We start from the raw sequence: 12,010 nt of genomic DNA on the forward strand, positions 1-12,010 counted from the left end.
AATGCCAAATAATTTTGATCAAAATGTTTTGTAGTCTTTTTGTTTTATGGTGGTAATTTTGAGAACTAGTAGAATTAGAAGGGGTGGTAAGACAGCTAAAATTTATGTTTCAGTACTTCATTGTATTTTTTTAAAAATATTTTTAGTTGTAGATGGGCACAATACCTTTAGTTATTTTTATGTGATGCTGAGGATCAAACCCCTTGCCTCACACATGCAAAGCATATCCTCTACCACTGAGCTAGAATCCCAGCCCAGGTCATTGTATTTTTGCTGCTGTATAGCATTTAAATATTTGCACACTAAAAATATTTTTTGTCTTTAGGTGCTGATCTTTCTGATTACTTTAATTATGGGTTCAATGAAGATACTTGGAAAGCTTACTGTGAAAAACAAAAGAGGATACGAATGGGACTTGAAGTTATACCAGTTACTTCTACTACAAATAAAATTACGGTAATTAGTAAATATTCCAGAATATGCCTACCTTTTTTACTGTCCCACTTTTACTCCCCAAATAAGTCACATTTTCCCTATGAAGGTGGTTAAATGCTACATGATAGTTTAAAATTTTCATTCTCTTCCCTGTTTCTCTTCCTTTTCAGAGTTTCTTATTAATGATTATTTTTGTTCTTAGTTTCAAGTCACAAACTAGCTAGATTGTCTTTATATGGCCTATCAATTAAAATTTGTGTGGTATCTTAATGGGGAATATGTTATCTAACTTAGGCCGAAGACTGTACTATGGAAGTTACACCAGGTGCAGAGATCCAAGATGGCAGATTCAGTCTTTTTAAGGTGAATTTTAGTAAATTATCCTTGGTTGCTCTCATTTTTTGTTCTTGAGTCTGCTCCATACCACTACTGAAGGGTCAAATTTAAAGTAGAAATAGCTATCTTTTTTTCCCAAACCTTCAGCTTCCTGGTGACTTACAAATTTGCTGATTGTTGTTTTATCTCCACTTTTGCAAGCGTGTGAATTTATAGCCTATCGTTACTAACAAATGCCAAGTTAAACTATTCTTCACTGTATTTTGTGGTTTTATTTTGTGTACAGCACATATTTATTTATAGGAGATGAAAGTTCATGGTAACAGGGTAAGCTGTCATTTTGTTTTGTAGCTCATGCTCTAATTTTTATATGCAGAATTAGAGGCTTATTTTTTCTAATTTTCTTTAAAAAAAAAGGTAAGAATGGTGCTATGGTGTTTTCTATCTGTATGACACTGAAATTGTTGGTGTGATGTCTCTTGTAGATCAAGGTGTTTTCAAGAGTTTTACACATTATCTGAGAATCTCTAAGATCTCAACAAAAGGGATAAAGCCATTGATTTTTAAAATTAATACTTAAAAGGAGTCGGTTTATGTGAGAAACTTGAAGGATGATATTACCACTTTAGATATCAACTCTGTCTTCTGGCTTCTCCATGCCATGGTAGGCTCATACCCAGTTCAAAAGTGAATATTATATTTTCATACTTGAAATTCAGTTGGGTAGTCTTTTCTTCCTTTCCCTTAATATTTGATTCTTAACATTGGGTGACAGTGTGATAAAGACTTGGAGTGGCTTTTAGACTGGCAAAAATACTTAGGAAACTTATGATCTGCATATGGAACTCTGCCCCTTTTGAGACTGCAGCACTGTCTACCAAAATACTGCCTTATGCAACGCGTGTGCTATATCTGCAGATGTAGTTGCTCTGCTGGGCACAGTTCTGTATAGAGAATCAAATTTTAAATTTACATCCTACTACGGGTAAGTATTTGGTTCTTGTTCTGTTGCAAATATTTTGAAAGTACTTGATAAGATCTACCATATTTTAAAGGGTCATCAGGTTCTTTTTGGTAATGTTGTCTACTTAGGCATTGAATATTTTGTTATACTTGATTATGAAGATGAGATAGAAAAGTTGTCTTAATTACCTTGATTGTTTGCAGTGGTGCTTTTTTTCTTCTAATAGAAATGAGACTTGTTATAAACTCAGCTTCCGGGTACTTTTTCATTTTCTTTTATGGTAGACTTTTAGAAACAGAAAAAATTCATAGGGGCTGGCTCTTATGGCTCTTACAGATGGAAGCCTGCTGTTATATATTTTATTCCCAAGAAACTTGGTATTATGTTTGCATCCCATTGTTTTTGAAGTAATGCAGTGTCCCCTCCCCCCACGAATACTAATGATTATGCTTATGCTTGTGTTAGGTTTTTTGTTGTTTTTTTTTTTTTTTCTGAATAGTTTGTTTTCTTCCAGTTGGTTTTTGATGTTATTATTGACTTCTGACTTGGACTTTTCTCAAATGTTTATTGACTGTTGGCCATTCGCTTGTTTAAGAGTGGGCTGCTAATCTTTGTAATGTTTTGAATAACCAATTAAAAAAAAAATAAGAGTGGGCTGCTAAAAGTCAACTGGAAGTTCTTGTAGGATTAAGTTTTTTTCATGTTAGTATCTTTAGATTGTTTGCCCCCCCCCCCCTTATTTTTGTGATAATATGACTTTTCAGAGAAGGCATTCCAGTATTGTGCCTAAAGAATATGTGCCTGGCTGATTTAGATCTTCTGGGAGCTAGAGTTGTCAGTTTTTGAGCCTTTTGGGTCTTGCCATGTCTGATCAGGATGTCTTTGCTTTCTCTTAGCAACTCAGGATTCAGCTTTCTGTTTTGCTCAGTTACTATTTTCCTCATCTTTTTTCAAAGTCTTAAATGTCATTGCTGTCCCAAATTTTTTGTTCTTGTGGATTGAAACAAATTGTGATTATTTATGGCTTTGCCCTTTTCCTTTATTCACCCTAACATTATTTGGTAAATGTTTTCCTAGGTTATTAAAATATTTTTTTAGTTCTAATTAGTTATACATAATGGTAGAATGCATTTTGATACATCATACATGGAGTATAACTTCTCATTCATCTTATTGTACATGATAAAATTTTTTGATAGTTACAATTTTGCATAATCTACTATTTGAGTATACCACTGTTTTCTAAGTTTCTTTTTTTAAATATTGTTCATGTTAAACTTTTAAAATGCTATAATGGACTAAAGAAACATTCAAAAAATAATTCCCAAACTTTTGTTACTTGGGTAGCATCATTTGGGTGAATATTTAACTTTTCTGGTGAATAGATTTTAAATGAACTACCTCCCCAGCCCTTTGTTTATTTTGAGCCAAGATCTGAGTAAATTGCTTAGGCTGGTCTTGAACTTGTGATTTTCTGCCTCATACTCTGGAGTCACCCAGCCAAAATTACATTGGTTATGAACTCCGTATCTTTTAAAGGAATTTGAGGAAGTGATATTTAAATTAAGCCCCAGAATCAAACATTTATTAGAGTTCTTATTGAACACCAGATACTGATCTCTAGTTACTTTAGATACAGATTTGTTATACATAGTCCATGTCTTCAGAGATCTTGTAAACTGGCAATAGACAGTAATCATAAACAAAATAAGATACTTTCAGGTAATGATACTAGTAAGAAATTCTATGGGAAAAAAAAATGATTGGGAGTGGTTAGGGAAGGCCACTCTTAACCAGCTAATTGAATAAGACAGGAATCCTCACATATCTGAAGGAACACATTGCAAGACCTTTTGGGTATTATAAAAGTTTCCATACATACCCATGATAATGTTTAATGTATGAATTAGGAAGAGCTAAACAATAATAAAATAGAATGATTATAACAATATATTGTAATAAAAATTATGTGAATGGCGTCTCTCAAAATATATCTTACTATATTGTAGATCTTAGTAACTTCAGCATACTTGTTTTTTCTTTGCTTACTAAATCTAGAACATTTACCTTTTCATTTAATGGAAGCACTTTACAGCTTCTCTTTGCATATCCAAATTGCCAGTATCACTACTCTTGTTCTTGGGGACTATTATTGAGTAAAATAAGGGTTAGGAACACAAGAACTATGATACCACCAAAGTCTTTCCAGTGTTCCAGACAACTAAATGTTTAATGTACAGGTAGCACAGACAGGATGTACTAGACAAAGGGATTATTCATATCCTATGTGGGATGAAATTAGAATGTTCAGGATTTTATTATGCTACTGTCATTGCACTGTTTAACTTACAAATTGTTTATTTTGGAATTTTTCATTTAATATATTTGGTCTGCTTTTGACAAGTGGTAAACGAAAATACAGAAAGTGAAACCAAAGATCAGAGATAGGGAGGCTACTGTTCTTGATTAGAAGGAGAAAGCCATGAGTTCTATAGAGAGAGCGTTCCAAACAGAAGGGAATGTAGTATAAAAACCCTGGGAAGCTGGGGTTGTAGCTCAGTGGTAGAGCACTTGCCTACATTGTGTAAGGCACTGGGTTCCATCCTCAGTGCCACATAAAAAATAAATAAAAGTATTGTATTCAGCTACAATTAAAAACATTAAAAAAAAAAAAAGCCTGACAAATTAGTAGCTTACATGTTAAAAAGGACAAGAAAAAAAGACCATATGACTGGACATAGTAAAGATCAGTTGGGGAAGAATAGAGGAAAACAATGTCATAGTAGTAAACAGGGCCCATGCCAAGTAGTCCTTGTAGGCTGCCAAGACATTGATTTTTTTTCCCCACTAGTTGCAATAGGAAACTTGGACAGTTCTGAGCAGTGAAGAGACGTTAGTTGATTTAAACTTATACTTTAATAGATTGCTTTGACTGTGTATGGAGGATGGATTTTAGAGAGGTAAAAGTGGTGAGAGAAGTTCATGTAGCAGAAAGGCTGAGATTATATTGGTGGGTTTGACTTGGGGGCAAATAGACATGTTGGGCACTATTTAGTATAATTAATAAGTGATCTAACTGTAAAAAAGCAAAATTTTTTTAAGATTCTCTTGGTCTTTGCCTTTGGGAAAGGACAGTGATGTTGAATTTAGATGGAAAGAAGACCATAGAATTTAGGGCCTAAGATATACTGTGATGTTATTTAAGTGGAGGGGGCTTTATAATAAATGGTGGGATTTTTGTATATGTTGTAAAGGTTAAGTTGACATATTGTACACTGACATATAGTTAATACTTAGGTGTTTGTTTTCCTTGAGTAATTTATGATAGAAACGTATGATGATAGAGCCATTTGTTTGAGGAAGACTCAGATAGGATCAGATTGGGGAAAATCAATAGTTTTTTGGCCAAGGCATCTTCGAGATGTCAATTAGACAAGTCAGATGTTGCATATAAATTATTTGTGTTCATTAGCACTATAATGTCAAGTCTGTGTATTCCTGACATCCCTAGACAGAGCAATGCATTTTTAAAAATTGTTTCCATAGCATCTTTTGTCTGTATTTTTCATAGCATTTATATATTGCATATTTTGGGGTCTGTTTTTCCCTGAGGTTTGAGATACATTGTATTTTTCTCTGATGTCTCAGCTTCTGGTATATAGTATGTGTTTTGTGGTTAATAAATGGTGAATGAATTATGTTCTGTTTTCTAGTCACCAAATCCTATCAGTTTTACTTGTCACATGCCTGTCAGTTCTACTTCAGTTTTTCTGTCTCCATTGCCTTAGTGTTGATCCTTATCTCCCTAGGATCAGTACATTTTAAATAGACATATTGGGTGCTATTTAATGTAATTAATAAGTGATTTAACTGTAATGGCTTAAAGCAAGATTTTTTTTTTTTTTTTTTCACATAATGATCTTTGGAATCAAATCAATGGTTCAAATATATTAGAGTCAAATATCTGAGATTCTCTTACCTTTGCCTTTGGGAAAGGACAGTGATGCTGAATTTAGATGGAAAGAGGACCATAGAATTTAGGGCCTGCGATATATTGTGATGTTATTTAAATGGAGGACAACTTTGATTAAATTTAATAATTTGATGATTATTTTAAGATAGAAGTTGAGATAAAAGCAAAAGAGCATAGACACCAGTCTAGAGGAGTATAACTAGACCATATTCAGAGGATCTGATGGAAGCAGAAAGCATGGGCAGACAAATACTTGACAAATAATAGACTAAATGGATACCTGGTTTGGAAATGTCTATATAGTCTGAAGTCTCTATAGACTGAAGAAGTATGAAGGAGACAGAAGATTGATGATAAGTTTTTAGATCTACAGAACTGGCAGATGGTGGTACTGACAATGTGATGGGAAAATTGAAGAAATGGTATGGATTAGGGGCAGATTATTTGTATTTATGTTGCAGCAAATCTAAATAGAAAATGGTCAGAATGGCTAAAATGGCCACTAATTGTTTTGAATGAGGGTAGTGAACACAGATGGAAAAAATTCTTCAAGGCCTTTCTTGAACTCTGACAAATGGAGTTATACTGAGTATTTTGAACTCATTAATTGTAGATCAGAAATAATTTGTGAAAGTTCCAAAGAGTTTTAATTTCTTGAGCATCTATGTGACAAAATTAACATTTTAGTAGTTGGAACATTTTGATCCCATAATCCATCTTGATGCCTTTCACTTAAGACTAATAAAGAAGTTAATTTTAATAAATATTCAGCCATAAAAATTTTTATATGTAACTTCATATAACATTTATAAATTTATAAATGTTATAAATTTTAACATCTTAAGTATTTTGTGTTTTATATTAAATAAGTAAGCTAATTTTCTTGAATGTTTTTGTTTTTGTTTAAAGGTACAGCAGGGCAGAACTGGAAATTCAGAGAAAGAAACAGCACTTCCATCTACAAAAGCTGAGTTTACTTCTCCTCCATCTTTGTTCAAGACTGGACTCCCACCCAGCAGGTTAGTAGAAGAGTTGTAACTCAATTATCATAAGGCATTGGTGTCTTTTATATTTAATTTGTGCTGTATTAAGTATAAAGTTAGTTTCCCAGTGTTACCAACAAAAACTGGAACTTTGTAGTTTAAAATGAATTCTTTGTGAAAATATCTTCTGGATGCTATTGCATCTGGAAGAAGTAAAAGAAAACCTGGGTAAGCAAGAAATGAAGCACAGTATATAGTTATGTGTATATATATATAAAGATAGTAATCTTAGTAAAGGTGATAAAAATGATCTTGCTATTATCTGTGCATGTTATTTTTAAAGATATTTGGCTTCCTACATCTAAGGGTTTTGCTGATCTTAGTAAAAGAGATGGTGGAAATTTCATTCTAGACATCTTTCAAATTAAAAGCATTTTTCCCCTTTGATTTTAGTGCCAGTACCTAATTTTGTTCCTTTAGTTCACAAAGTACAAGATATAACTTGCAAATGTGGAAAATGTCCTTTTTACTCAATTGTGACAAATGTTTATCTGTTTCTCCATTACAAGGATAAGGGCAAAGGATAGGCTAAGGCTTGAGAAGTTTGATGATGTTGGCAGTTTAATCTTAGGTTAGATAAACGTGTCTGAAATCTGGGCCTGGAACCCAGCAATTTCTAGTTCTCAGCCAAGTTACTTACTATTTGTGTTACTTGTTTAAGTTTATTTTGTACAGTTTTCTGTTTTTAATTGTATAATTTTTTATTGTCAAAAATATTATACTTAATAATATACTAATGCAGGAAGAAACCTTATGGGAGCATATAGTTTAACCCTTAGGTACAGATTTTTGATTTTAGCCAAAATTACATATCAGAAAGTGGTCCAAAATTTTTATGGATTGTCATTGACACATTCAAATGTGATTATTTAAACTAAATGCAATCTCATAGATTGATAAGAACTTATGATAGCTAAAGGATATTGATTTTTGTAATTCATAGTATTCCTTTAGATCTTCCTTTTTTTTTAAGGGAATCAATTTTCATTCATTGAGTTGCTGATGTTTTGAAGTATAGTGTTATGAGCTTGGAATATGGAGTTATACTTTAAGGGTTCAAATTCTGTCTCTGAAACTTAATAGTTGTATGTCTTTGGGCAAACTCCCACATCATTTTAGGCTTGGATTTCCTAATCTATAAAATACTATAATAACACTTCCTTCATTACATAGCTGAATATGTTAAATGCATTCATTTATCTAAAGTATTTCAGAACAGAGTGTGGTACATAGAAAATATGCTGTTGATGTTTGCTGTTATAATTAAACTATTTAAAAATAATTAGCAGGTTTTCTGTTCATTGCTTTTTGTTTATTGTTTAAATTTAGGTCAGATTATATAAGACCTTATCCTATTATAAGAGCTTTGGCTTTTCCTGTCATTGAAATAAATGGGAAGCCATTGTCAGATTTTGAATGGAACAATTAGATAATCTTATTTAGGTGTTAATTCTTTGTTTAGCTGCTTTACTATGAATATCCTATAGAGTAATTAAGGGAGGAAGTGGTCCAGTTGGGAAGTTAACAGCAGTTATTAAAACAAGAGAGTTGTGATTGGGACTAACATGATAGTGGGGAGAAATAGTCAAAATACTGGCTATATTTCAAGAACTACACCAGTAGCCTATTTTGATGGATTATGTATAGATTTTAGAGAAAAATAAATCAAGCATGAATACAAGGTTTTTGCCCTACTCAAGTGGAATAATGGAGTCCTTTTTATGGAAACAGAAAAGATTACTGGAGGAGTGACTTCAGAAGGGGAAGACTAAAAGTTCAGTTTAGGGCATAATAAAACTGAGATGCTCTTTCAGCATACAAATAAAAATGTGAGTGGGAAATCGGATATGTGGATTTGGAGTACAGGGGAGGAGTATTGGCTAGAGATATCAATTTGAGATGAACACTGTTCAGTAGTAAATGAAGCTGTGAAATGGAATTTAAGCATAAAAGAAGTATCAATAGAGAGTAAGAGAACAGAACTTTGAGGTATTCCTGTGTGGGTTAGAAAAATAAAGGAACTCAGTGAGAAGGGACAAATAAAGAAGAATGACTATTGAAGAAAACCCAAAGGAAAGGGTGTGTTTTAAAAAGAAATGATCAACTACCAAAAATTAAGAAAAGGAAGATTGAAAATAACTATTAGATTTTTATATGTGACAGTCATTGGTGATCCTGACTGGGATCACTTTTCAGCCATTCAAGGTAAAGTTAAAAGACTAGACTGGACTTAAGAGAAAATGGGAGTAGAGGAGTTAGAAAAAAAATCTTAAAAAATTTTCAAGACTTCTAATTTTTTCAGTGGGGGCCAGTGCCAAGAAATGGAACAGTATTTGAAGGGAAGTGTGGCATCAGGAGGTGTTTCATGGAGAAAGTCATTAGAGCATTTTGTATACTTAGGGGTTGAGTTACTAGAGGAGAAATTGATCAAGCAACAAGTGAGAAGGGGTCAGTTGTTGTAACACAGTCCAGAAGGCATGGACTATAACATGCTCAAGTTATCCTTAAGTAGGAGCATGGACAACAGACAATTTACTCATAACAGGAGAGAAAGTAGGATACAGGCCCCGTTGCATGTAAGTAGGTGGATAATGGAAATGGGAAAAGTTATTTCTCTCATCTTTTTCAAGTATGTGTTGAGGAGTAGCTAGGCTGCTAGGTATTGAACTCGCGGGTACTCTGTCACTGAGCCACATCCCTAACCCTATTTTATATTTTATTTAGAGACAGGATCTCACTGAGTTGCTTAGTGCCTCTCTTTTGCCAAGGCTGACTTTGAACTCATGATCCTCCTGCCTCAGCCTCCCAAGCCATTGGGATTACAGGCATGCTCCACTGTGCCCAGCGAAGCTAGAGTTTTCTCAGAAGAGTGTAGGTTGTACCAGGTAAACATGTACTGAGCAGGTACTCAAGGGGTTGATAATAATGATGGACCATGAATCTAAGTAGAGATGGAGACAGTAAGGAGAGATGGGAGAACACAGATGGGCAAGGAGCAAATAAAAAGTAGGTAAAGAAAGAATGGAAAAATTAGCAAGCCCATCATGACTAAAGAAAAAGTGAATAATTTATCTCTGCAACCTGTAGAAACTAAAATTACCTTGCATATCAATGCTGTCACTTTTGTGTGTAAAGGACACTATTTACTAGAAAAATTGCTTTCTGGATTTATCTTCAGTTGACCAAAAGGATATTTTCTAGTCAATGTGAAATATTTTTTTAAAAAATTAATATAATTTTTATTCATATTTGTGGAGATTGGAGAAAATCTTTGAAAATAAGATTTTATTGACTTTAGAGAGAAGAGGATAATGTCATTTATTAAAACATAGTAGAGGCTACAAAATAGGCATTTGAGTAATTAGCTGCACTGTTGATGTAATTTCTATATTTCCATTGCTAAAATCTTAGATTGCCTTACAAACTTATAGATGTTGATATGCTTGCATAGAACCTTATTAAAGAAAATTTTTGTTACCTTATCTGAAGAAGTACTGGGTTTCTAGTTTCTTATACTGCCCAGCAAATTGTTACACTTTAGTGAAAGGTTAATATTTAGTATATTAGAAATTCTTCTTGATCTTCAAAAGGTTTTGTATTATTTACCTCTTTTGAGGTACATACATACAGAAAAGTGACATTAACAATTTACAACTTAGTAAGTTTTCACAAACTGAACATACTCATGAAAATCATTACGTAGATCAATAAATAGAATATTACCATTCTCCTGAAAGTCCCTGTTTTACCTTCTTCATTTTTATTTTCTTAATATTTTTTGACAAAAAAAGTTCAAAATTCCAAGGAGTTGGAAGAAAAATACAAAAAACTTCCATATACACAGATTCACCAGTACTAACGTGTTGTCATATTTGCTTTAATTTCTCAGAAGCATTTTTCTTCTGAACCTTTTGCATGTTAATTGTGAGCTTTACTTCCCTCTATCCCTAAATATTTCTGCATGTTTTCCTTAAGAGTAAGGACATTCTGTTACATAATCATAGGGCACAGTTATCAAAGTGAGAAAATTTTAATAATAATTTTATCTATATAGGTTATAAATTTTACCAGTTATTCCAATAAGCCCTTTATTGCAGTTCTTTCCTTTCCTCCTGGAGTTAGAATTCAGTCGGGGATCATTCATTATATTTAATTCTTTTATCTCTTTATTCTTTTCAAATCTGGAAAAGCTGTTCAGCGTTTCATTACTTATATTGTGGTATTGAATTTTAGAAGAGTACAATTAAGTTGTTTGCAGATGATCCTTCAATCTGGGTTTGTCTAATGTCTCCTCATTATTAGATTTAGGCTTTGCTTTTGGTACAGTAGTAATATGTAAGTGATGTTGTGTCATTTCCAGTGCATTACTTGGGGATACATATCACTTTGACCCATTATTTTACTAGTGATGATAACCTTGTGGGTGGCACCCTTCAGATTGCAGCACTGCATAGTTGCTGTTTACCCCCTTTGTATTTAATAATTTTGTGGGGAAACTGGGTGTAAATACCTCATTCCTTTACAAACTTCCCAAGAATTTTAGCATCCATTGATGGTTTTCATTTTAATCAGTTACTACTGTATTGGCTCAAATGGTGATTACAAACGATTATCTAACTATTTCTCTTCATATTTATTAGTTGGCATTCTACTTTTAAAATGAGGTTTCCCGTCTGCCTCATTTACTATCTCTTCGATTTATTAATTCTTTTTTTATGTGTAAGAGAGCATGTATGTATGGCTTATAAATAAGGCTTTTTTGTATATGTAGTGTATAAAGTGTATGTATGATTCATATGTACTAATTCATTTTGATGCTCAAATTGTACCGGTTTAGGTCAGTGGGCGCTCTCTTTAAATAGGCTTCTGTAACTTTTTAACGTGTTACCATCTTTTTTTTTTTTTTCTTTCTTTATTATTTGTCATTACTAAGACATTCCAGGCTTACCTTGTACTTTCCCTGCTTTTTCCCAAGAAGCAGTCATTTATTGAAGACACTCTCTACCTCTTAGTGGGAAATGGTAATTAAAAACAAAGATCAGAGTGCTGGCTATGCTTATTGTACTGAAGAACCATTATTTCCAGGCCTTTTCAGTACTCAGGAAAAAATAATTTCAATATGAAATTGTCCGTATGCATGTTCTTTTTATAAAATTTTAATCATGAAATTATATTTCTTTTGCATTTAGTTCAACACCAGAGTTCCTAATTCTCTTCTCTTCACCTATTCCGTGTTACATCTCCCTTTTCTCACAGAGA

At 33.0% G+C, this 12,010-nt stretch overlaps 1 protein-coding gene across 16 annotated transcripts in view; it reads left to right on the forward strand.

Annotated features, from left to right (window-relative positions):
• Positions 1–12,010, forward strand: part of Fip1l1 (factor interacting with PAPOLA and CPSF1) — a 70,998-nt gene that overhangs the window by 12,856 nt on the left and 46,132 nt on the right. For 8 of the 16 annotated variants that reach the window (XM_076864619.2, XM_076864626.2, XM_076864628.2 and 5 more), the window contains 3 exons: positions 326–456; positions 730–798; positions 6,618–6,727. In XM_076864619.2, coding sequence (XP_076720734.1) covers positions 326–456; positions 730–798; positions 6,618–6,727 — 310 coding nt within the window. The remainder of the gene's footprint in view (positions 1–325; positions 457–729; positions 799–6,617; positions 6,728–12,010) is intronic. The other 8 variants (XM_076864631.2, XM_076864623.2, XM_076864634.2 and 5 more) reach the window with 1 other exon arrangement.

This window comes from Callospermophilus lateralis, chromosome 8 (genome assembly GCF_048772815.1).
Source record: "Callospermophilus lateralis isolate mCalLat2 chromosome 8, mCalLat2.hap1, whole genome shotgun sequence".
NCBI lineage: Eukaryota > Metazoa > Chordata > Mammalia > Rodentia > Sciuridae > Callospermophilus > Callospermophilus lateralis.